Below are 25,342 nucleotides of genomic sequence, written 5' to 3' on the forward strand. Positions count from 1 at the left end.
GACTAAAATAAATAAAGGTAAACCTTCGTCCCAGCTGAATTAGGACGAATTTGCTTATTAGCTTATGACAAGGAGTGAGCTCAGGATATCAACTCTGTTCTCCTAATTTGGAAATAACCTTCCTATTTAGTCAACAATGAAATACCCGGCGATTCGCCGTGCTTATTCTTCAACCCTTGCAGACAGCCAACCCATTTTCCACACGAATTATTTCAATCTAACTGAAAGATAAAGTATCCTTGCTCAACACGCAGGCTAAAATCGATAGCATCCATAATTACTCCAAATTCGCTAGTCAGGGTGGTTGCCTTGAGCGCCCTGATTTCTTCCTCCATCGACCCCTCATTCATCTTCAACTCCAAACCCAACCTCAATTTTCTCACTACTTACATACTTGGTACAATATACAACCAAAATGTCGACATCAAGAATAACCCAACTAGCACAAATAATCTGCTCTCAAGCCTCTATTATCAACCAACATCTCCAAAGCAACCATCTTCCGGAGCCATCATTTGATCAAGATGGCCCGACAGTACCTATTCAAAACGAGACTCTGAGTATCCAAAAAGCAAAGACAGATGTGATCGAAGCAACCATTGAGTTGAGGCAGCTACTCGAGGGACCTATGAAACTTGTTCTTCCAGAGGTTTGCCTCTACCATCAAAATAATTTCCACCATACTGACCACGGATTCAGTCCAATTTCACCCCCCTCGTAGCTGTACATCGCTTTAAAATTGCATCTCATGTTCCTCTAAATGGGACTATCTCTTTCAGCGAGCTAGCTACTAAATGCGGCCTCCTTGAACACGACCTTAAACGCATAATCCGGTACACGGTTATTCATCATCGCGTCTTTGTCGAGCCAAAAAAGGGATTCGTAGCGCATACTGCAGCCTCAAGACTTATCGCCGAAAACCCTATAGCCGGTCATCTCATGGGTCTCACATTTGATGAGTGTTGGCCGGCTCATAACCATGTACTCTGCCCATACCCCCAGGCTGAGCTTATAATGCTGACGCAGAGAAAAAGGCGGTAGAAGCAATATCCCACAAGAGTGCTTCAGCAAACATTTCAGGCTACGCAATCGCCAACAACACAGGCCCACTAAACACATTCCAATACCTTTCCGAGCACAAAGAGCGCGCAACTCGCTTCGCGTTCGCGATGGCGACCACATCAAAGGCTAGCCTGGATGCCCTTAGTACTGATTTCCCTTGGTCCGACCTTTCCACTACGAGTGGCAGTGTCGTGGTTGACGTGGGAGGTTCCAAGGGCCACGTCTCCCTCCATCTTGCGCGGATATACCCACACCTAAAATTCATAGTACAGGATTTACCTGAGGTTATTGACGGCGCTGCTGATCAACTCTTATCATCCGAAGCCAATAATGACGCGCTAAAGGGCAGGATTGAATTTGTGCCTCATGACATGTTCGAGGAACAACCCGTCAAAAACGCGGATATCTATTTATTTCGCTATGTCCTGCATGACTGGGGCGACAAGTATTGCATTGATGTCATTCGAAATCTTATTCCGGCTCTGAAGCGAGGCGCAAAGATTGTGATTCAGGATCATGTTCTCCCCGAACCAGGGACCATGGGGTTATTGCAGGAGATGCAGATGCGGTTTGTTCTTACCTAGACAGTGTATGAATGGATTGGGAAGCTGATCATGATGTAGGTCAATGGATGCTATCATGATGTCCTTGTTCAATTCGAGGGAACGTGAGGCAGATGAATGGAGGGATTTATTCAGCCAGGCTGACGAGAAATTTGGGAATGTTATGGTTCATAGAATTGGGGAGAATGGATCTAGTGGTATTATTTCTGCGGAATGGTTGGGCTAACTTCATTCCTTCCTCGTCTACCAGTTCAACCTCGATCTCAAGATGTCTTTATTCTCTATTCTAACTCTAATCAATACTGTCGTCGTTCTATATCTTCTCTACCAGGCAAACTTCGCAACGACGCCACCTGGCCAGCGTCTAACAGCAGCTTTCCTCCCTTCGTCCATAATCAACAGCCCTAGCCCAAACGCCGCAGGCAGGAAGTAGTGCTCAGCCGGTACGCCAGTGGTATCAAGCACGCTTTGCAAGCGCGGGATATACAGCCAAAACGCTGCAATTCCTAGCGCAAATATAATCGCAGGGAACAATAGGATATTCTGGGTCTCTTTGTTGAATGCTGGCGGGTGAGAGAAGATGGAGAGACGGCGGGTACGGATGGCCATCAAATTGAACCATTGCCTACGACTGTCAGTATGATCGCATATATGGCGAAGAGAAAAGGGACTCACATGACGACCAAGTTTATGAAGTATATCGATGACGCCTCGTTCAGTTTGTTAGAGTAATACTCTTCGTCAATACCCGCCGGGACAGCCCCAAATCCAAACCACAGCGACGAAAAAGGTATACCATTGCGTTGCAAATACCAATACGACATGGAGAAAGAGCAGATAGTCTGAATGATACCAATAACCCCGTACGCGTGGAGCATCAGCTTCCAGTCTACCAGCTTATCCTTGCGCGGATTGCGTGGAGGTCGTAATAGAACGTCGGCCTCTGGTTTCTCATATGCCAGTACAGTGGCAGCGGCACAATCTGTGAAACAGCAAATGACAATCATCAGGAACGATGACAAAACTTGCGGTAGGCCAAAGACAACGTTGGTGAAAACGGGCCAGAATTCAGAGAATGATCCGGCCGGCAGCAAGTAGATGATTGTCTTTTTCAGGTTGTCAAAGACTACACGACCATATTGCACGGCTTCGACAATTGCAGAGAAGGAGTCAAGGAGAACCATGTCAGATGCTTCAATGGCAATATCTGACCCACTACCCAGGGCAATGCCGATATCAGCTGCTTTGAGAGAGGGAGCATCGTTAACGCCGTCACCGGTCATACCGACAATCTCTTCGCGGGATTGAAATTCGCGCACGATCCGAAGTTTTTGTTCGGGTGTTGTACGTGCAAATACGATCTCTTGATAGCCACACAGCTGGTCCCATTGTGTATCGTTAAGGCTGAGAAGTTCAGAGCCACTGATGACAATTGCTGAAGGGGTATGCTCAGGCTTATCAACGATCATCTCCCTTCCACTGTTGTATCGTTGTAAAGCAGTAGCATCTTCAACACGACTAGCCGAAACGATCCCACATTGACGTGCAATAGCGAGTGCTGTGAGCCCAAAATCACCAGTCACCATAAATATACGAATACCTGCACGTCTCAACGTCTTGACCACGGCCGGAATTTCCTCACGAGGTGGATCCACGATGCCAACTAAGCCAACAAGGATCAAGTCAGACTTGGCTTGTCGCATAATCTCCGACTCGTATTCATGACTGCCAGGAGTTGTCATGATATCCTGAGCGACGATAACCTTGCGAGCGAGTAGTATCACTCGTTTACCTTTGTTCGACCATTCATCTTTTATCCCTTTGATCTGCCGCAAGGTCTCTGCATCCAGGGTTTGTACACTACCATCGGCAGTTACTAGGTACCCACACCGTTCAATCAGAATATCAGGTGCCCCTTTGATCGTCAACAGGGTATCCTCTGGTTTGAACTGCATAGATTCGACTGGTGACAAGGCCAATCCGAACCCTTTCGATTCTGCAACTGTGAAGGTACGAATCATGAGCTTATTCCTGCTATTGAAGGCCAGCTCCCAAGTTTTCTTCCACAAACGACGGATTTCAGAAACGGGGCCAAGAAGTTCCGAGAATCGAAGAATAGCTTGATCTGTTGCATCGCCGAAAATGGGACGTTCATTTAGTGGCATATTCTCGGCTGCAGCATCAAATTCGGCTGCATTGCAAAGTCCAGATAAAGCACGAAGCTGGTGAACACCGGTTGATTTACCCTTCAATACGGTCTCGTCTCGGGCAGTCATGGGGCTGTTGAAAACCGAGGTTGAAATTGCACAGTCGGTGACGAACATTTTGTTCTACACATCAGTTAGTCAACACTATACCATGGTCGCTGGTACAAGGCAATCTTACTCGAGTAAGTGTCCCGGTCTTGTCACTACAAATGACACTCACGCTTCCCAACGTCTCCACCGTCTTGAGGGACTTGCACAATATCTGGTTCTTCCTCATGATATTCGCCGTGATTGTCAAACTCGCCGTGATACTGATTGGCAAACCCTCTGGAATGAACGCAATCGCAACACTGACACAGTCCACGATCAAGGTTGGCACATTAATCCATCCGGGATGATCCTTGCGTAACCACGTCGCCCAAACAATAATGATAACAATAATCATAGTGAGCATGATAGCGACAATCAACGCAACGAAGTGCAAAACTTCCTTTTCAAGCAAGGTCAACCCAGGTTTGGGTTCACTAGCTAGTTTTGCGATGCGACCAAAGACTGTATTATCACCCGTTGAGACGACAATTGCGAGCGCATTACCAGATACGCAATGCGTGCCCTGAAGACCAATGTTTTGAGTTTCGAGATAGTTTTCTTCGGTGGCATCGATTGTCCCGTTGACGGGGACGGATTCACCTATCCCTATCAGCCATCCTCGTCAGAAACGCAGGACATAGGGAGAAATTACCGGTAAGTATAGACCGATCAAAATATGCGTCATTCGAGACATGCACAAACCTCACATCAGCGGGTAATTTATTCCCCGCTTTAATCTGAATAACATCTCCAGGCACAATTTCTGCCGCTGGAATATTCACCTGGTTCCCGGCGTTGCGTATGACGATACAACTTTCAGGCAACATGGCGGTAATCGACGCCATAACTCTGGACGAAGACCAATCCTGCCATGCATTGAAACCAGCCTGTATGAAGAATACCGCCAGCAAGACAATCGCTAGCGCGAGGTTTGCCACTGCAGGAGGATCGCCGAGTGGTTTCCACGAGACAAAGACTAGAATACAACCGGCAAGTAGAATGACGCCGAATCCTTTGAAGAAGTAGCCGAATACTTGCATGAACCAGCGATGCGGTGTGGGTGAAAGGACGTTTTTACCGTATTCACGCAGGCGTTGCTGGATCTGGTCTGATGAGAGGCCATGGGCGACATCGACTTGGAGGCGTTTTTCGAGTGAGGTTGTAGAGAGGGTGTGCCATTCGATGTTTGACAGTTCTGACAATCGGCTGTTAGTATGGAATTCAGCATGGGCGAGTATAGGGAAGAATCACCAATAGCAATTCCATCATTCTTTGCTTTTATTTCTTCTCGCTGTCCAACTTCGTCGATATCAAAGGACCTTTTGTTCGCGCCTGGTCAGCGAGGTCCAATTCCATCTTCTCTTCTCCGAGACTTACAAACTGCGATAATGGATGGGCAATGTAACGGCCGGATCAACAGTAGCTCGTCTATTTGCTCTTGTCGACGCCGCAGACGAGGCCGCCGAAAGCGTACGAGTGAGCCGTTGGCGTGGCAAAGATTGGTTAGGCAAAGTACCAGTTTCTTCGTCTGAGGCTTGCCATTTGAGTCGTTGATTATTGGTGCCTTTGTCGACGGTGTTCTCGTTGCCGTCGGCCATTACAACTAACAAGAGGAATACCTTGCTGCTGCAGGAGTTGGTCGAAAGACAGTAAGGAGGGGAAACAAATGAAAGGAGGATAAAATAGAAATCCTGCGAGAGCTGACAACCAAGATTCTGGGAGATAGATTCCTGCCTTTATACCCTGAATCCCAGCCAAGAGTCCTCCATGGCATCTACCTACCTAAGTAGATGAATAAATCACTCAGAAAACACAGGGAATATCTCTCATACTAAAGAACAAAAGGTCAAAATCATCAAGCGCTAAACAGACAGAATACTACTACATCATGTGCATGATAACTATAGTCTATACGATGACATCTTCGATCGCGCACATGGCAATCCTCGAGCCATCGCCGAGGGGGATGGCAGTGCACATGGCATTAACATTAGCTAAATAGCACTGACATTGAGATTAGCAGGGGTATTTTTGAATATGAGCGATTTATATCTACCCTATATTTCCATCGCACTTGATCTCCATTTCTAACGAAAATACGATATCGATCTCGAACGTGGAGAAAAAAGACTGGGCTAGTTAAGAAAACTCGAGGAGTGGTTGAGAGGATATCAAAAATCCCGCATAGCTTTTTCACTGGTAAAAATCACTGCCACTTTGCCCAAATGTGGGAGGAGGAGGAGGCCACTGGCGGGAGGAGCTAAAAAGTTGCTGTTTTTGGAAGGATGGGCCATCATCAATTCCATGTGAACTTCAAATGAGAGAATCATGGATTCTATTACTTAAGAAATGGAGCACTTGAGGGTCTTCTTATCATTACATTTAAAAAAAGAGAGAGAGAGAGAGAAACCAAAAGGTCTATTTAGTCGTTATCGTCGCAAGTTGGATATTTGATCTCCGCATCTCGTATTATGTGGCTTTTATATTTCTGAAATTAGCTGGGTAGGGCTTTATCACACCACGCACACCACCATCGGAAGAAGAACATAAATTTCAGTGCCATACCGCTAAGTACAGGTTAATCAGACTAGCTCGACAATAAAACAGTCATTTTGTTCAATAACATACAAAAACCTACTTAGACATATGATAACCCATAAACAACCAACACCAAATGCATCAAAGAAAAGATAACGCCCGTAACCCTCCCATAAATTCGGAAGAAAATATAACTGGCAGGTAAATAGAATTAAGACATACTAGGCAACCCAGGAACAACCTCGATCTTCACCTCCGCCGAATTCCGATCCACATAATCATCATCGTTTCCGCGTGGTCGTTTCCATGGATATGAATCTTCGGGTAGATAATGATCTCTATTGTTTTGGTTGCTATTATGATTGTTGTTGGCGATGATATCGGAATGGGCGTGTTTGCGCATGCCGAGGCCCGCGACAGCGATGCGGTTTAGTTGTCCCAGATCCTCGTTTGTGGGATTTGATGGTGCGGTTGACGGTTGATGGGGATGTTGATGCGGTGCTAGTGGCGGGATTGCTGTTGGTGTTGCTGCTAAGGTGTGTTGTGGCTGTCGTTGTGACTGCGGCGGTTGTTGCTGTTGCTGCGGTGGTGGTAAAGATGTCGAAGGAGGAGAGGACTCGGGTTGATGTGAATCCGCCAATGGAGGCTCAGGCCGGGGCTGCGTCAAGTCGATGTTGTCTGGTAAAGCGGGAACCTCGTTCTGCGAGTCAATCAGACGAGATTGTAAGCTGATGATGTATTCTCGTAGTTGGTAATTTTCGGCCTGAAGGGCCTTGTAGCTTTCGCTGAGGACTTTGTAGTCTTTTACTTGGGCTTCTAGTTGGCGGATGTAACCTTCTTTTCGTTGGCGGAATGCTCTCTACATGTCGTTAGTCTTATCCATGAGACGATAAAATAAATGATAGAACGTACTTGAGCGGCGCGGTTCTGTTCGGCGCGTTTCGACGTCGATAATTCGCGCTTTCCATATGTTTTGCGGGAAGCGTCACTTCCTGCAGCCGCCTCTTGCACGCCGGACAAGACCTGAGGCAGCACTAACGACGATCCCTGCGTGTTAGGGGCTAGCATTGCGCCTCCTGAGATTGCAGGGTCTATGTTGTGGCCTTGTTGCGAGGGTGGCTGTCGCGATTCTTGGCCTTGTGATTGGAGATGTTGTTGTGCAGCTAGAAGCTGATCATGGAGGACTGCGACGGAGTTAGAATGATGTAATAAATGCAATCGCGTTGCGCAGCAATATATGTCACTTGTTCCTTGTGTGGTAACAGGCAACATGTGTCGCCGATGGAATTGATAGACTTACCCTGATCAGCATGGTCCTATTGTACAGAGTTAGCACTAGTTCCTGATACACGCGACAAGGCAAGCGCGACGTATCAAAAACGACATGTCAACATTGTAAACACCTTCTCGTATACAAGAAGTATATCGTGTTTCAATGTTTTCCATATTCGAACTCGATACGGCGGCGATCCTGCTGACAAAGAGAGGGTCCCTGCTTACCTGAGCAGAGGAGCTCTGCTGCATACTGGGATGCGGCGCTAGTGCGGGCTGCATCGGGGGTCTAAACAATCCAGTCGCGACGTGAACACAAAAAAATCGCAAATCAGATACTCAAAATGAAGCCAAGGCGACAATTACACCGCCGAGCTTTTCGAGGCTGATTGTCGCGAGCGCAAAAGCAGAGGAATTGTTATGTTGTGAGCAGTTCTCGAAATCCGAGCGGGAACGGCGATTGGTTGGGAATAGCTCGTGCAGTAGTAGTACCTCAGTATGGCGCATACAATAGGCCTTATATCGAGTCGAGGTACTTCAAGGGATACTATGCGCGACAGGTGGACAGGTCAATATAATAATCAGGGAACCCGGCCGAGTGTTGAAGTGATTCTACAGCAGGCGCATGTATAGAAACAAGTTAGGCTGGATTAAGTAAGTAAAGAGAGGTCGTTTGGAAGAGAGAAAAGAGAAGATCTCGTAAGCAAGAGAAAATGGTCAGAGTGGCTGGGGACATGCCACCCATTAATAATCCGTCCGCCGGCGCCGCGTACGGTTAGTCTGGTACGGACGAAGTATTGTCAATTACTGTGTACGGCTGACGCTGCTTTAGTCCTTGTTTATGGGGCTAGCCTGTTCGAGAAATAACACTGAGAGAGAATGCCAGAATGATACTTACATATGACTGGTGGCTGCTCACGAACCAAATGCAAGACCTATTGTACCTTACAACCAGTTATCTCGAGATTTAAGAATAAGAGCTATCTATATCACCACAACAATTAATCGCCGAGACTACGTAGACTCTGACATGCGAATACGCGCCTCAATACACAGTACACAGTACACAATACACAACACCGCTAGTCCGTATATCGCCGGATGAGTAATCACCTCTTTTCAGAATGTCCGATGCTCCGAGGTTTGCTTAGAGTGCCAAATATGTACGGGGTACGGAGTACTCCGTGCTTGGATCTACTACGAGTGTATATGTGCCGGCCGATCCGGTGTCAATTTTCTTTGCAGAATTTCTTCCTCGTCTTGGTGATTGAGCACGCCGTAGCCTACTTCTACTCTGTACAGGAGACGTATACGAAGCATTTTCCCCTTGTCAAAGGAGGAAATTTGCAGCAGCACGAGAAGCGAAGGAATTATGCCGTGTATAAATAACCAACTTGACTTAGCATAACTTGATTACTGATTACGTACCTCGGATAAATCGTTGCCGTCTCCACCACATGTCCGCCGCGTCTCGATCCGGTACAGCAATTGGATCCACCTCTATGTAGTACTCCGTACGTATATACACAGTATGCTACTAAGCTGCTGCATTCACGAACTACGCCTTACGTAGTGTAGTTACTTCACATCCCAAGTGCTGAGTAACTCGCAAGATTTACTACAAGAGGAAACATTCGGCTACTTAGTCTGTATTGTTTGTACAAAAATAATCCACTTGCCGGCCAATAACGTTAAGTAACTTGGTTAACTAGTTAACTAGTTGCCTAACTAGGTTAGTTAGTTAACTTTCTGTATGACGTGATTACTTAATGCAGATTAATCATGAGCGTTAAATCCGTAAGTCCGAATACGATGTGATACAGCGATACATACAGCTGTATAACTATAACAACGGCGTACGCCTAATGTGGTAGTTCATTCGAGTACCTGGCTAGCAGTGTTGCTGATTCCTTAGCTGAGTAGTGCTACGTAAGTACGGTGTATCATGGGTCCGAGTCTTGGTTTTGAGGCTACCGGACAGTTTGGCCGAAGTCTAGGTTCGTGTGTACTACACTACGTACATACCGTATGTACGAAGTAGTAGTTGGGGCTGTATGTAGTATGTTTCTGTTGATTCCATTGCCATTAGATGATAATAATTGGTTATGGTACAATAATACAAAGATTTCATATCACACATCGAGCTGTTTAAACGTTGGTGACATTTCCCAAATCATGTTCCTACACAAGTTAGCAACCACTAGGAACTAAAAGGCAAAAGAAAGGAAAGACAAACCTTCAAGTATTCACTTCCCTTCTCCTGATACTCCGCCCTCGAAATCGACCAAGTGGCCAACTCCGACCCAGTCGACGCCCACTGTGCGGCTCCCTTCCAAGCATCCAGCACCGGATCCACAGCCCGCCTAACATGCAAAGGCGCATTCGTAGGTAAAACCCCCACCAACTCAGTGCGTAGCCGTTCCTCGAATCCCTTGAAAAGGGTATTTCCACCCGTCAAAAACACATCTTTGAGCAATCGCGTACGATCTTCTTCGGCGGTAAAACGTTGGTTCAAAATGTCGGCTGCGATTTCAACGAGACCTGCTTGGTCGACTCCCGCTATGGAGGGCTGAAAGACTACTTCGGGGACCCGGATCCTTTCAACGTTCAAATGGATTTGGTGCGCTTCTCGTTGGCTTTCGAGGTCGAATGGCCATGGTCCACGCAGGAATACGTGGACTAGACTCTTCGTCCAATCTGATTGTGCGTCTAGAGTGTGTTCGTGCGTAAAATCGGGATCGTACTGGAGTAGTTGATCCTCAAGTGTCTTTAGGGTCACACCCAAGTCTTCTTCCTCTTCGTCGTCGCTCTGTTCACCCGTTGCTACTTGTCGGTACACACCCCAATCAGCGTCGTCCGCACCAAAGTCGTCGTCATCACCGCCTCGTCGTCGCTTCTTAGGTCCGTCCGCTGCTAGATTTGCAAGTGTCTTCATACGCATCTGACTAGCGAGTGATTTTCGATTCCCAAGGTCTGCTTTGAGACGTTCTCGTTCCTTGATCTTCTGGAGTAAAGCGTCGCGGGCAGCGCGTCTTTCGCCAATCCACGCTTCGAAGTCATTCTCGCGTCGCTCGTCGTCCAGTCTCTGCTCTTCTTCAATGCGGGCTTTCTCAGCCTCTTTCTCGGCTTTGGCGCGTTGACGCGCTTCCATGTTCGACTTCATTAACCGCTGGTGACGTTTCTCCTTTAGACCCGCCTCGTCTAGTTCCTCGTCCGGAATATCAAGCATGGGAAACGTGGCCTCCTCAGGGTTTTCCTCCGTTTCATCAACACCCAAGTCTTTATTTCGTGATCGTTTGATAGACCGTTCAAGATCCCGAATTGTACGTTCAAGGTGTGTCTCGTCTTTCATATCCTCGGCCTCCAATATGCGCCTGACCTCCTTCTTGGTCTGTGAAGCCAGTTTCTGCTGTAGATCCTTGTAGTACTCCAGCTCTTGTTCCTTTTTCATCAATTTCTCCAAGCGCATCTTTGCAGCTTGCTCTTGTAGACGTCGTCCACTTTCCTTTTTCCGTTCTGCGATTTTATCAAGCTCCTCTTGCGTCTTTTCGACGACAACGTGCTCCGTGAACGGGTACTGAACGACATAATCTCGATCTTCGAGACCCGTCCAGTCCAGGAAATGACTAAGCTCCTCGTTGTAGTCCGTAGAGACGTAGCAGAGTTTGTGCACGAGATCCTCCATTTGATGCTCTATCATGCGTGCCGGGAATGTCGGATATTTGAGTCGCATGAGCTTCAACAAGTATTCCGAAGCCTGCATTCCACCCCAGTTCAGCCTTGTCGCATTTGATAGTAATGCTTTCGAATTCAGAACAGGAATGACATGTGTTGACGTATGCGAAGATGATACGACCAATCCAGTTTTGCCATGATTGTATCGATACGAGAAAAGCGAATCGATTCCGTAGGCAACGGACGGGACACCGTAGCACTCGAACAGAATTTCATTCATCACTATACCGTCAGCTCCATCTCATCAACCTTGCAGAGAAACAACTTACTGCGTCGCGGATACGTCAAATTCGCAATAGGCTCCGTCATCACAATTGGTCTATCAACCGAACCCTGTGAACCGTCCACGCCCAATTTCAAGAAGACGTAGTCTAGGACGCCCTCCATAACATCCCAGTTTCCGACCACACTGGTACCAGGATCGAAAGCGTATCGTAACTGTCCTCGTGTCGTGGCATCGACATACGCATCGTAGCCAATGAATTGACAAGCCTTGTTGAGTTTCCGATCTCGATATCGGCTCATTACGGGCGGTAGCATGAATCGGGGGAATTTATCGAATGACCATCCTGCTTTGACGGTGTGGGAGCCTAGTCACATCAAAGATTAGCTTGTTACTTCTTTTTGACATTTGAGATTGCGGAGGACTGGTTTACCATTATCAATTACGATCGCGCTCGAACTTGGTGATGACCTGCTCTGCTCGTAGCCATCTGGTTGAGGGGAACGATAACCCTTGAATGGGTATTCTTGGACATTGTAGATTTTCGGTGGCGGTTTTGGTGAGTCTCTGTGACTTGAACCGCTCGCGCGCGATGAAGTGATGATTCGCTCTGAGGTGATTGTCATTTTGTCTCAAGCTCCTTTGAAGGAGGGTGTTGAAGATCGTTTCAAGAGGAGATGCGGCGTGTGAAATTAAGCTTGTACCATCATCGTTGGAATGTCACATGTAGTCGCCGAATACGTGGTGAAGATTCTAGACGGAAGGTGTTGAAAGTACAGCGAAACTAATTCCAGTACTTTGGAAGGTGGTTTCAGAAAGTGGTGATGTCTGCAGGGATGCTGAATTCTTTGAAGGTTCCGGAGCTGGTCAGAAAGCTAAGATCCATGCCGACATCGCCAAGACCATGATTTTCATTGGATCAATCTCAAGTCATATATATCCTACAACTACGACGAATTGTATCGTTAAAAGGCAATTTATGGTCATATATGTTGTCTGGTCCTATTCCATGGGTATTTCTAATACGTCATAAATCATAAATTCAAATATTGCTTCCTGCTCTTGGTGTATATCAAGCAGGGTCTTTGATATTGTCCGTTGCTAAACATATACCACTCATTAGCATTCTCAACGAATATTATTCCTTTGTAGTTGAATACATATAGAAAGACCAACCTTCAAGGTGAAACAAGACATTGGACTGGTAGTTCTTGAACATTTGCGCCACCAATTCGACGTTCATGTTTTGGACATTGACTTCCTGGAGAGAAGTTAGCATGGGCCTTTTCTGGGATGTGACATTCTGGCGTGACAAACCTGAAGACTCTTGTTCAAGACCATGACTGCTTCATTGAGTTTTTCCTGTTTGTCGTGTTAGATTTGTTGTTAGGATGAATTGCAGTGTTTGCAGTGTTTACATACAATGTTGGTGATGATTCGGGAGAGTAGTAAACTCTGTTGATGCTCGTGTGGGCTCTCCTATCAATAACATTAGTATATTTGATTCCCGTCAGCTCATATAGATCAGTCTACTAACCATGTTGCGCGATCAATCTGCAGTCGAGGAGTTGATTGTTGTGTTGATGGTGCCAAGAATGCGCGATAAAGAAAGCTCTCCGGCGATTCTGACACGTGATTCGTCCGACATTAACAACCATTCATTCCATCATCTACCACATCTTCCAAACAGCTACATCTACCTTTGAAAACTTCGATTACATCTTGAAAATCATCACGAACCGATAGCCAACATGCCTCCTGCAAACGCCACTACCGAAGAGCACCAAGAGCTCCTTGACTCTCTCGACATCGCCTCCATCCCCCGACCCTTCCGCAACTCACACTGGAGGCCCTCCCAACGCCGTAACAAAAACGTCAAACAACTCCTCTCCGAATCCTCCCGCAAAGAAGCGTCCTCAATGGCAACTCAGGTCAACTCCGGTGCCACCACACCCTTCGCAGTCAGCAGCACAACGGACGGCTCCCAAACCCCCGTCGTCGCGACAGGCACAGCCGCGCGTACCCCCAACATCGCACAGGCAGCCCAGAGTCTATCTACACTTGTCCTAGAAAGGAACCTCAAAGCTGCAAATAATTCTTCTTACACGGGTGGTCCGGCGGTTACGTATACGAATATCGAGTCTGCACCGTCGTTGAGTCCTGCTCATCAGCATCGGTACTGTGATCTTACTGGTCTTCCGGCACCGTATACGGATCCGAAGACGAGATTGCGATATCACAATCGAGAGATATTTGGGGTTGTGAGGACATTGGGACAGGGTGTTGCGGAGAATTTCTTGGAGGCTAGAGGTGCCCATGTGGTGCTGAAGTAGACCAGGACTTCGGGAGTGTTTTTATTTCCTCAAATTGGATACGAGATTCTAATTACTTGACCGACCTGTAAGTCAAACATCAAGATTTTTTATTTGAACTATTACTAATAGTACGCAGCATCTGACAGACATGTCAGGCCAACAAAGTCAAGCCCTTTCCACCCACATGCCCCTCTCGAGACAGGTTCAAAGAAAACGCTCCGGCTTAATCGTGACCATTCAAGAAGAAAGTTAATCTTCGCCTGGTTCAGAAGAGAACCAATACAACCGATACCGACACTCCATAGGAAGGTTCATCAGTTACAGGGTCAATTGACACTGTTGGTTGTGGCGGGTTGGGTTGTGTTGATGCACGTTTCAATCGTGTCAGAATAGTAGAGTAGAGGGATAATTAGTAATAAGACAGTAGTAATGTTTTCAAGAATCCATCATTAAAATTCTTAAAGATACCGCTCCATATCAATTGTTGTTTGCAAATCCAGGGTGTAGTGTGTTGGTTGTTCAATTGTTGACTGAAAATTTAAGGAAGAAAAAGCCGTTGCACACAGGAGATTTGCTGCTTTTGCGTTCCGTGCCAAGACCATCGCTCTAATAAACGTGCGTGGAAATACAAAAGCCCCGTACGCATAAGTCCACCCAGCTCTATCCGTATAGAATTTCTCAACTCTTTTCATACGATTAGTACTTGCTCATTGTAACGCTCGATATAGTGAGGAAATCGAATAAATGTTTACTGTACATTCAGGAAAGCCATGAGGTTGTTATTCTGGAAAGATAACATGAACATCCAAAGTTTATTCCGAGAGCAATATATGTTTCAAATTCACTTGAAGAACTAGCTCTCGTCCAAGAACCAACCTCCATATCCGTCAATTATTAACCTACCTAGGTAGACTCAATCCAGCTCAACCATTTCCCCAATCGTCGTATCAATATACTCCCTCTGCTCCCTCAAAAACTCCTTCACTCCTTTCGTATCAAACTCCAACGATGCCCGCTTCCTCTCCCTCACCTTTCTGAGTTGATCTCGAATTCGTTCCTCCAAAATTTCTAGCCTATATTCACTGTACTGTAGATAAAGCTCTGGGAGATGACTTATAGGTCTCATGCCAACGAGGATCGTCTCGTCTTTGATCAGTGCTGATTTGGGGCGGAAGGATGTTATCATTGTGATTCGCTCAGCACCACCACGAGCCTTGAGAGCTTGGTGTTCGATGTAGCGGCCTTGCATTATGACGGCACAGCCCTATCACCACATTATTAGAGCTATAATGACTCCAGGGGAGTAGGAAGACATACTTGTGTTGGTCCACGGACCTTCATCACTTTATCTTCCCCCAGTCGAACGGCTGTTTCGCCGCCCACCATGCCCGTACAATCGGATAACATGGTGACGCAGACGAATGGGACACTGTCGTAGTGCCATGCAAATGCCGTTTCATCTTTATCCTCCCCATTAGTGGCCGTGGTCTTACTATCGTCGATGGAGACGTTGGTATGGCCAGTATCATATTCATAGATAGGGACAAGTTCTACCCCAGCAAGCTTGGATAGGATCTCGAGCACCTTGGGGTTATTCCAAACAGAGTGAATGAATGGCGCATTTCTATCCAAACATGTCAGTGCGACAAAACCATGTGTACACTTGGGGGATGAAAAGACTTACCTTGCGCCATAACCCCTAAGCATATTCGAAGCAAAATCCGACGTAACATGATGATTCTCCAAAATCTCGGGCGTGAACAACTCCGCTCTTATCTGCTCAATAGCCTCTTGAGTGAACAAGGAAAAAGGTGTTGTTAGAGCAACGGGTGATATGCCAGCTCCCTCGCGTCCAATCTCCTTCATGCTATAGACCTTCTCGGGATCTGTGAAGTTGATATGCCTCTCAGGATCAAAGCGCTGGACTTTGGAGACATTTTTGGTTGTGTCGATTAGGGATTGGGGGAGTTGCTTTGTGGCTTTGGTTCGCTTTTTCTGGGTTGGGCCGATTACGACCGGTGGGATGGCGATGACCATTATTATGGATTAGAAGTGGTTGTTTGTATTTGTGGAGTGTATAATGTATAAAGTTTGGAAGAGCGCAATATTGTCAGTCACCTTTCAGCGGGCGAATATCGATGCTATATTTATGTCTGTCAATCCCCCTCCACCAAGCAGTATTATTTATCTTGCATTAATACCAAGCTGCCTCAGCACAGGATTCACTTCCACAGAAGGTATGATAATGAAACATCGGAATTGATAAGCTATGAGGAAACTGCTCTCCGAGAACGCTGAAGTGGGTATGATACGAACCTGCAGCCTCGCGAACAGCCCACCACATCGGGAATTGCTTGCCCTAGTATCTAAATTTTGTGGGTACAGAGAAGCTAAAGAGAGTAAAGGAAATTATAGATATGTACTTTGTTTGACGAGGGAGGACAGAGTCAAGGGGGTTATAGACACTATTGAGGAGTAGAAGACGTAAGTGTAAGGATGTGAGATATTCCTCCTTATTGAAAAGAATGTATGTGGCTGTTGTATGAGTACTGTTAAAGATGAAGGAAGATTTTCAATCGGAATGTTGATTTTTCGCTTTCAACCACAGGATTTCTAAAATAGGAGAGATCGGTTATTACCAAATTGGGTCAATCCATCCATTTTAGGGCAAGGCATGGTTAGCAGCTTCCGAGAGCTACACCCATTCACAAATTGCTCATCTATTTGGTAAGAGATGTCTATCTAGATAACATCCTTGAAAATGGATCTCGGAGAGGACCTAATACGAGGGAGTTAAAATATACAGTCGAAACGGGGGGACAACGATAGAGTGCAACATATTGTGGCGTCACAGATAATGCATGTGGATTGGGACTAACGGACTTGACCTTCCCCAATTTACAATTCATTTTGACAATTTATCCGTGTCTTGGACATTTTTGCGGTGCATCGTCTCCTTGGTGGATTTCCTCGGCAAGTGGCCCGTATTTGATTTCCTATTAGGGTTTGTGTTTACAGTCATGGGCCGCTGACTAGGTATTAATTGTTGGGTGAGGGCATGGTGATACGATTACATACTACGAATTACGTGTAGGGCTACTCAAACACTATCTAGGTAGAAGAAGTGGTTGCAGATTGCTTTCTTCCAAGTGCAAGCCACTCAATGTGCTTATTATATCATTAGTATAATCCTAATGGGCATACATCCAATCTAACTGCTTGCTAAAAATAAAACACTCAAGAGCAACTAAAATAGCAATACATTGTCATCAAGAAGAAGGAAATCCAATCAACTAATCATCAATCCATCCAACATATTACTCTCCTTCAACACCGTCGACCAACTCAAATGCCGATTCTTCCGCCGGTCTCGAACAGACCACACCTCCATCGCAGCCTGACTCGCCTTCTCAAACATACGTATTCCCGTGCGGGATCTTTCTATGGCGAAAAGGTCTTTGACTCGTTTCCGGGTTGCCGGGTTGAGTACCTCACAGCCAGCAACAAATAATGCCCAGCATGTATCCGATGATGGATCGTTTGACTGTTGTCTCAGTTCCGTACATAGTGTTAGAGACTCTACTACTTTGTCGACGAGGTGTTGGATCATTAAGGGGTCGACTTTGCGGACACAGCGGTAGAAATATACTAGGACCGCAGAGTGCATTGCTTCGATGTAGTGGTGTAATGGCGATTCAATGGGCTGGTTTCTAGTGTCTAATGGCGCTGGTGAGGAGAATGGGATTTCGTGTAGGCAAGTCGTGGGACTTGGTGATAAAGCATCTTTTGATGTACTTGAAACGTTCGCATTCCAGTCCCAAATTTCCGTTTCTAGTTGGTTGACTGTGTACGACAGCGACGAAAGGTTGGTGTGCGTTGTTCCATTGTTGGCGACTTCTTCAGTCTCATGTACCAGAGCCGTGACACGCGATATCAGCTGAAACAAGGAGATCGGAACTGAAAATACGCGCTCAAATAATGACTGACTGCTACTGTCGTCTTCGCAAACGCAGGCATCTAGGATTGAACTCGCTGTGTCGCTGGAAGGGAAACCCTTTAAACTCCAGTGACCCGAGTCACTATTGACTGAGTCAACGAGGATACTCCGTTTTGCACGTAAAGATGGGGATCGAATAAGGTTTCCACCACTGAAAACTCCCACTGTATCTTGCATAGTTTGTATATAATAGAATATGTTGTGCAAGATTCGTAGTGTTGTTGATATGCGACTTAGCTCCATTCCATATATAGCAATCAAGCGGTTGATTTCTCTAAGGTAGATATATGTATCTTCCAACTGCGCACTAACAACCTATCCATATGGATGAAAATCAGTTCATTGTCATGAAAATAATATATGAGGTTATAGCTTACGCTGATAGTATACATGCTCGTGAACGCAAGTATGGTATCCGCAACCTGCTCAGCTGGCATAGTCGTTGAGAGGTTAGCCAGAGACAATCGAAGTCTTTTTCGAGCTCGCAATCGGAAGTTTTCCCCGAGCACCTTCCACCTTTGGTCGTACATTCCCATGTTGTACGTCTGCATATGTAGGTGAAATGCACTGGCACCTAAGACAGCAAAGAAAAGACCCATCTTGGCATGGGTCACTTCTCCTGAAACCATAGCCTCTCCCAATGCTTCATGGACTTTGGGTACGTGAATAGACTCCCATGGAGACGTATGATATTTCCTAACGGGAAGAAAGCTTGTTATAAGACTGTTGCGGTAACGATCGAGGAGGTGTCCGATGGACTTCATATCAAGATCGGAGAAATCTGTAGCAAATGCCGTTGGCATCGCAATGATTGAACCATAAGGATGCTCATCACTGGTAACAAAGTCATTAGAATAATCGTCAGACTCTTGTAGAAACAGCTCTAGGAGGTCTCCTTGACCTGATCCTAGTACGGTCTGTTCGTTTTCCCATAGTTGGGGATCCAAGTCGAAATCTGGATATTCATCCACATTGAGGGACAAATTCAAATTATCCACATCACGGCTCTCAGCCGTATCTGATCTTGCTTTCCTATTGCCAGAGATCACGGATTCAAGTTCTTCAACTTCTTTCTTGGTGTTATTCTCAACTTGAAACACGCCAAAGGGGCCGTGGTTGAAAGTTGTAATGTTCACCTTGGTACTTTGCACATCTATCTGTTCCAAGATTGCGTTCAGAGAGGTATTTGAAGTTGACGAAATGATTTGTGCAGTATGTCTAGCACGCTCATCATCTTTCAGCAGTACGTTAGCAATGATATACGCCTAGAAAATAAGATCCCGCAATGAAGCCCACTCACTGGAAAGTAATGAATCCCTACCAGAGCTGAACTTAAACCCACGATCCTGCTGCCCATCGTCAAAATTGGCTCCGTGCTTCAAAATATCGTTGGCTCCGAAATGTAGCCAAACAAATTCACATTTTCGTTCAGGAGTCAGGCATGAACGGTTGAGCTTAACACAGGTGGAACACCGTGGAAGAAGGCGATCGCACTTGGCCTGTCATATGTCATATCATCAGTTCAATTTGGCTTTCCAACCATCAAAGCACCGGTCACCGACTAACTTTTCGCGATCGACATGTTAAGCACGAGGGTCGCCGAGGCATTTCGACGCTGAGCGCTCACAGTGTCAAGATCTCACTGATGGATGGGCAATGAACTTCCAATATGAGGCCAGTAGCCCCGCACTAAGGCCCCTCTCTCATGAGAAAGCAATTAAGATGGAAATAGGTATAGGATTCCAGTTGCCCCATTTTGATCCCTCCTTGTGATTAACATTATTATTACGCCCTCTCATCGGGATTGACCTGCCAAATCTGGACGGCCAGCCCTTATCGATATCGCGCTTATCTGACTGATCCCATTGGATAGTGATATCCTCCTCAACTTTGTACGTATTTGCATACTTAATTCCCCGCGGTCTTCGTCGTGATTATGTAGGCTAATGTGTATCTACCAATGCCCAAGACGATCGGATCAGAAGATGAAGCTGGTAAACAGAGCCGCATTCCAAGCATTAAAGCAGCAACACGCTATACCGCATGTAGTTAGAAGAGACCTGAGCCCTAAATCTGACCGCCAACCGCAAACGGTTAGACGCGGTGCAGCTTATACAATTTCCGCTTTTGAAAATCCTGGCAGAAAAGGGGGACCTCATGCTCCTGTCAAACACATAAAAACACAACTTCACAATACGCTTTGACGAACCAGAATCCGTTTACCATTGGAACGAGTTGACGAATTTCCTTTGCATCGATTGCATTTTCACGCTTATTGAACCGCGCACGAATTCGTTGGTGAATCGTATCGATAAGGACACCGTGTTTTTGCGTGCAACTGTCGAAAAACAAACAAACAAGACTGGCAGTATTAAATTGAATTGGGCGGAGGATTTCGGTCTGGCAGCATCAGAACTCATTATTCGTGTCTGATCAAATATTGCAATTGCGCCGTCTAGCTGTTGAAGAACCTTGGAGTCAAAACTTGGGCGAGAGCTTCGGTCTTATCAAAATGCCTACCATGTGGCTTTCAGAGACGCAGAGTGAGTTTCTCCTATTCGAAACCAGATTATATTTTTCGATTAGAGGCTAACGTCTCTTTTGAATAAATAGAGATTGGTGCAATCTTCTGCACCGGCGGTACGTTTTGGACATTCTACGCTCGGCGAACAAATATCGAAGGAGGGGACACTAATGGACGGATATAGGCGGTTTATTTCTCTTCGGAGGAGTGTTGATGTTCTTTGATAGGTCTATGTATGTTCCGCATGTCGCAAATGATAAATTTGGAGAAAGGACCTCTTAACTAACAACATTTCGCATCTAGGCTTGCCATGGGAAATGTCAGTACAACCCCAACCTCCTGTCGATCACTCTGATATCAGCTCAAAACAAATCTAACCTTCCGTGTTCTCGAATGTCCAGATCCTCTTCCTAATTGGCCTAACTCTTATAATCGGCATCCAAAAAACAATCGCCTTCTTTTCGCGTCCCGCAAAACTCAGAGGAACCGCCGCATTCGCCGGTGGAATCCTACTTATCCTCTTCCGATGGCCCTTGATCGGGTTCTGTGTCGAGTTATACGGTATCCTGATCCTGTTCGGTGACTTTTTGGTGACGATTGGCCAGTTTGTAGGGGGTGTCCCCGTGATCGGACCATATATTCAACAGGTTTTAAATACTTTGGCGGGACAGAGGAGGAACGCTGAGTTGCCTGTTTAGTCATCCGGATGCACATGTATCCTTGGTCGAGTTGGTGCTTTTCTTATTTCCGTTTGTATAAACAACTAGAGACTGGCTTGGCTTGTTTCCTATGATGGGCGTGGAATCAAAATTCTGTTGTGATGGATCCAACAGGATGATATGTTTATTGATGTGTACTAGAACACAACTTCTTAATATATATACTTAATGATATTGGGATATACCGATAAAATATATTGGACATTCATAGAAGGAATATGACATGTCGACTACCTAGGTAATCATGTGCATCAAGAATTTTTGTATACTAACGCAAAACCTTCATATACACGACAAACAAATATCTGAAAACCTCAACCTGAACAATTCAAACATCAATCGCACACCTCTTTCATACGAAGGTAGATATACCTATAAAAAGTCCCAATGGTCGTACAAGCTACGTTGTCTTCTGCTGATCCCATTAGAAAGTACCAGTTGCTCTTAAGCTGTCACTGTCGGGACTACAAAAGCAATGGGCGATGCAATAGCGTGATCTTCTATCCCCAGAATTTGGAAAAGTAAATACACCTGTTTGTATCGAACTAGCAGATTATGTGCTATATCTCAGGGGTTTGGCTGGCTGATAGGTCTGGAGGTGTCAAACGGTGTTACATACCTAATCTAATATAAATGAGATGTTCTACTGATATTGATTCAGGATAACACCCCTTTTTCTTAGGACTAGTAATTAATTATATGGCTTTGACTATAGACTTACTTTTAATGTCCTAAAGGTCGGGCTTCATCCAAGCTGGATTCGGAAAATACTCATTTCTTTCATTGGAAAGATACATATAAAGGAGAGGAACCCTTTGGTGACAGTCATCGATAACCAGACTCCCTTGCAATAACATCATCCGTGTAGCCCTCCTTGACGTCGGAAAGATATTTTTCAAACCGGCCTGCGAGAGAAATTACGTGCTTCAGATCCGCATGTCTCATATTTCTACCCTTAAACCTGGCCAATTGTCGGGCAGTGGTGATAGAATTACGAATTTGACGTCCATTCATCTCTTGCTCGGCAAGTTCACTGATGTAGCATTCGATATCGTCAAAGTCAATATCGGGCTGCTCGAGCCTCTTGAAGCGATTGATAAGGTTCCGCCAGATCTTGTGTCGTTGTGAACGGTTCAGGTTCGGATAATGTAGGGAAGCCTGGATGCGCGATTTAAAAGCTTCGTCTAAAGTGCCAACCCGGTTCGAGGTCAGAATAAGAATACCATCGTAGTATTCGAGCACACGTAAGAAGACAGTCACTAATGCATTGCGCTGCAGGTCTGACAGATTACGTTCTTGTAAGAACACGTCGGCTTCGTCGAGCAGCACGACACAGTCCCAGATTTTGCCAAGATGGAGAGCAGACTCCATGTAGTTCTCAACCTCTTCTGGCTTCGTACCGATGTCGCCGCAGGTTACTCGGTATAGAGGCTTTTCGGCCAGTTCCGCCACACTTTCAGCGGTGAATGTCTTTCCAGTTCCGGGTCCTCCGTGCAAGAGTATCGTCAGCCCGTTGCCTTTGTCTTCAATCATGTCAGCCCCCTTTTCGGCTACGAGCCGGCTTGTGATCAATGCCTGAACAAGCTCTTTAGTCTCTTCGTCGACGACAAGGCTTTCGAAAGCTGTCTTGTTCCATTCGACTTCTTTGATAAGATCAACCTCTAGATCCACTTTCATCGAGAGTCAGTATGTGGCATTATAAATCCGACAGAGAGTGCGTTACCCCATTTTTTGCGACGAAGATTGAACCCCACGATATGTGATGGGAAGAAAAATATCTCTGGTGCTGATGGCGGCTCATCAACGGCCATTCGCTCGGACGGAATCTCTGTGCGACCAATTTTAAGTTGTGGTTTCTCTGGTGGATAGAGTTGACTGTAGGTCATGAAATCAATCATGAATCTTTCGCTATTCTGATAGACAGGTTAGAAAAAACTATACGAGAAAACCAGGAGGTGTGCCCACATTGTTCAGTGAGTCAATGTTGTTATCCCCACTGTATGAAATAAATTTCTTCTTGCGACATGCCCAGTTCGTCTTACCCCGTTGTTCAAGTTTCTGTCTGACATCAGGCATAGCGTATTCCAGTGGAGTCACCTTTAAAGAACTCAATTCAACCTCCTCATGCGGAGATGCAACATCGAGCTCAATATCCAACGTGGTAGGTTTCTGGTAAAAGGCACCGTCAAATTCGTAGGACCAAACTGACACCGTCCAAGCTTTGTTAAAGAATCCAACCTCTTCCTTATCTTTGCGTCTTCTACGCATAATTTGACCATCAGCCCAAGACGTAGCCTGATAAGCTTGAAGTCGACCAGATTCCTGAAGAATAAGTGGGTCACCTGGCCTTACGAGGTACTTCATCGACTGACAAGAGATGACTCCCCTTGCAATCTGATCATCCACAGATGCATATTCTGTCTCGTAATTGGCATTCACCCACTCTCCGAATAACTTCACTAGGGCTCTTTGATGAGGCGGCATTTCTTGCAAAGTAGACTCGTAAGATGCACGAGTGCAATACCAGAAGCGGTACGGAGAGGATATTTCCTTCGTAACGTCGAAAGATGGGAAAAGCTGCTTAAAATCCGGCTGCCTGTTCAAGTAGTTTTGGATAGCTCTCCTCATTTCATCAGAGGCAAATAGCACAATTTCAGCTTCGGGGTTGGGTAGAGGAGGAGTTTCAAAATCTTGGCCATCCACTGTGTCGGAGGCATAACTCTTAAAAACAGCAAAAGCCAAGTTTCCGCTTCGCTTTAAGTACTCTTCTTTCCGCATCGATAGCGAACTCCCTTTTAGAACATACTGGATACCTTCCTGCAAAGATTCTCGCCTCCATGACGGGGGATTGAAGAATATTCTACCATCCCCCTCGATCTGATGAATGACCTGGAAAAAGGGTCGTCCTTGATGATTCCAGTTGGGATCAATCCAGCTCTTCAGTAAGACATTCTCTTGTTCAAGGGCGTTTATGCGGTCTATAAGTTTTCGATATGGTCCAAGCGATTCACCATACCCACACTCTTTGTTGTTATTGGCATCACTGAAATTCTCTCGTAAGAGCTTCTGATCCTCGATTTCCGGGTAATCCTGTCGACGTAGGACGTTCTCGTCTCCTGAAAAGGCAAATGATGTCATTTTTATATTAACGGGTTTATCCTGGCGCAGATCTTGCTCGACTTCTGGCGGCGGTGATGTCCGAATCTGGAAACCAATGTTCTCAGTATCTTCGGATGTGATTCCTGGGCCATCCAGAAAGTCGAACACGTTAACGGGTTCTAGAGCGTTAGGACCGATGTCAAATAGTGCATCACCTGAATCAAACTTAGAAGGATGCGACGAGTTGTAATCAGTTAGCGCTGCCTTTGAGTTTGACCCGTTTTTAGCAGGAGGAGGATGTCTCGAGACCTGAGAAAGAACTGCTGCCAGCCGTTTCTTGTTCCAACCGCTTTCACTTGTCCGATTCTCAGATAGCGTTGTATGCTTCGATGCGGAAAGGAACGGGTCGTTGATTAAAATTTCTTGTTGGGCAAAGTCCTTCAACTGGTAGATACGTCCGTTATCTTCAATATGAGTGAGGTGAGTGAGATTATCATTATCTCCCTGCTCATCGTAGTCCTCGTTGTAATAGTCGTCGAAATCCGATGAGGCTTTTGTTACTTTCGTTTGTTCTGCTAAATCCTCTCGTAAGAGCCACCTATCCTCCTCAAGTGTGACCGACTCTAGAGGGCCATCGGACGTCGTTACGTGTACCTGGTTTTGCCTTCCTTTTGCAGGACGGTTAATATGAGAACCCCCTTTAATTATTGCCCCATCCGTAGAATATTTACCTGCAAACAAATAGGGATCGGCGGCAGGTCGCCGAGACGACGAGATTTGAGGGTTGAACTGTGACAGACGCGGCAGGAAACCCGAAAAAGAGCGCGACGGTAGAGACATACAGCGGTCAAAATTACTTGGTAGACTTTGACATATCGCTGTGTCCAGTAGGGCGTTAGGGAGGTATAGTGGCTGACTTTGCGTTATTTTCACGTGTCATGGAAAACGCAGCTTTCAAAAGGACTGTATTTCCTTGATAATTTCATGGAACTACGTCT

At 45.9% G+C, this 25,342-nt stretch overlaps 10 protein-coding genes across 10 annotated transcripts; 3 read left to right on the forward strand and 7 right to left on the reverse strand.

Moving 5' to 3' along the window:
• Positions 1 to 415: 415 nt before the first annotated feature.
• Positions 416 to 1,851, forward strand: EYB26_009202 (uncharacterized protein; the record flags this gene model as incomplete). Its single annotated transcript, XM_054268452.1, has 4 exons — positions 416 to 649; positions 700 to 981; positions 1,035 to 1,630; positions 1,686 to 1,851. 4 exons carry the CDS (start codon positions 416 to 418, stop codon positions 1,849 to 1,851), a joined length of 1,278 nt encoding a protein of 425 aa, XP_054124427.1.
• Positions 1,852 to 1,949: 98 nt separating this feature from the next.
• Positions 1,950 to 5,520, reverse strand: EYB26_009203 (uncharacterized protein; the record flags this gene model as incomplete). Its single annotated transcript, XM_054268453.1, has 6 exons — positions 1,950 to 2,250; positions 2,301 to 3,955; positions 4,011 to 4,522; positions 4,575 to 5,117; positions 5,174 to 5,241; positions 5,300 to 5,520. 6 exons carry the CDS (start codon positions 5,518 to 5,520, stop codon positions 1,950 to 1,952), a joined length of 3,300 nt encoding a protein of 1,099 aa, XP_054124428.1.
• Positions 5,521 to 6,671: 1,151 nt separating this feature from the next.
• On the reverse strand, positions 6,672 to 7,984 carry EYB26_009204 (uncharacterized protein; the record flags this gene model as incomplete). The annotated part of the gene is made up of 4 exons (XM_054268454.1): positions 6,672 to 7,319; positions 7,373 to 7,644; positions 7,761 to 7,776; positions 7,961 to 7,984. 4 exons carry the CDS (start codon positions 7,982 to 7,984, stop codon positions 6,672 to 6,674), a joined length of 960 nt encoding a protein of 319 aa, XP_054124429.1.
• A 1,896-nt stretch (positions 7,985 to 9,880) lies between these two features.
• EYB26_009205 (uncharacterized protein) lies at positions 9,881 to 12,316 on the reverse strand (the record flags this gene model as incomplete). The annotated part of the gene is made up of 4 exons (XM_054268455.1): positions 9,881 to 9,913; positions 9,969 to 11,689; positions 11,737 to 12,057; positions 12,124 to 12,316. 4 exons carry the CDS (start codon positions 12,314 to 12,316, stop codon positions 9,881 to 9,883), a joined length of 2,268 nt encoding a protein of 755 aa, XP_054124430.1.
• A 446-nt stretch (positions 12,317 to 12,762) lies between these two features.
• Positions 12,763 to 13,230, reverse strand: EYB26_009206 (uncharacterized protein; the record flags this gene model as incomplete). The annotated part of the gene is made up of 5 exons (XM_054268456.1): positions 12,763 to 12,791; positions 12,867 to 12,951; positions 13,008 to 13,052; positions 13,113 to 13,169; positions 13,228 to 13,230. 5 exons carry the CDS (start codon positions 13,228 to 13,230, stop codon positions 12,763 to 12,765), a joined length of 219 nt encoding a protein of 72 aa, XP_054124431.1.
• Positions 13,231 to 13,441: 211 nt separating this feature from the next.
• On the forward strand, positions 13,442 to 14,148 carry EYB26_009207 (uncharacterized protein; the record flags this gene model as incomplete). Its single annotated transcript, XM_054268457.1, has 3 exons — positions 13,442 to 13,951; positions 14,029 to 14,090; positions 14,142 to 14,148. 3 exons carry the CDS (start codon positions 13,442 to 13,444, stop codon positions 14,146 to 14,148), a joined length of 579 nt encoding a protein of 192 aa, XP_054124432.1.
• Positions 14,149 to 14,918: 770 nt separating this feature from the next.
• On the reverse strand, positions 14,919 to 16,042 carry EYB26_009208 (uncharacterized protein; the record flags this gene model as incomplete). Its single annotated transcript, XM_054268458.1, has 3 exons — positions 14,919 to 15,269; positions 15,323 to 15,629; positions 15,690 to 16,042. The coding sequence occupies 3 exons, from the start codon at positions 16,040 to 16,042 to the stop codon at positions 14,919 to 14,921; spliced, it is 1,011 nt and encodes a 336-aa protein (XP_054124433.1).
• Positions 16,043 to 17,294: 1,252 nt separating this feature from the next.
• Positions 17,295 to 19,610, reverse strand: EYB26_009209 (uncharacterized protein; the record flags this gene model as incomplete). Its single annotated transcript, XM_054268459.1, has 4 exons — positions 17,295 to 18,317; positions 18,380 to 19,236; positions 19,303 to 19,501; positions 19,569 to 19,610. The coding sequence occupies 4 exons, from the start codon at positions 19,608 to 19,610 to the stop codon at positions 17,295 to 17,297; spliced, it is 2,121 nt and encodes a 706-aa protein (XP_054124434.1).
• Positions 19,611 to 20,514: 904 nt separating this feature from the next.
• On the forward strand, positions 20,515 to 21,224 carry EYB26_009210 (uncharacterized protein; the record flags this gene model as incomplete). The annotated part of the gene is made up of 5 exons (XM_054268460.1): positions 20,515 to 20,545; positions 20,616 to 20,642; positions 20,711 to 20,759; positions 20,830 to 20,845; positions 20,928 to 21,224. The coding sequence occupies 5 exons, from the start codon at positions 20,515 to 20,517 to the stop codon at positions 21,222 to 21,224; spliced, it is 420 nt and encodes a 139-aa protein (XP_054124435.1).
• Positions 21,225 to 22,070: 846 nt separating this feature from the next.
• On the reverse strand, positions 22,071 to 25,184 carry EYB26_009211 (uncharacterized protein; the record flags this gene model as incomplete). The annotated part of the gene is made up of 4 exons (XM_054268461.1): positions 22,071 to 22,915; positions 22,969 to 23,158; positions 23,211 to 25,012; positions 25,076 to 25,184. The coding sequence occupies 4 exons, from the start codon at positions 25,182 to 25,184 to the stop codon at positions 22,071 to 22,073; spliced, it is 2,946 nt and encodes a 981-aa protein (XP_054124436.1).
• Positions 25,185 to 25,342: the final 158 nt, after the last annotated feature.

The sequence above is a fragment of the Talaromyces marneffei genome, chromosome 7 (assembly GCF_009556855.1).
Source record: "Talaromyces marneffei chromosome 7, complete sequence".
Lineage (NCBI taxonomy): Eukaryota > Fungi > Ascomycota > Eurotiomycetes > Eurotiales > Trichocomaceae > Talaromyces > Talaromyces marneffei.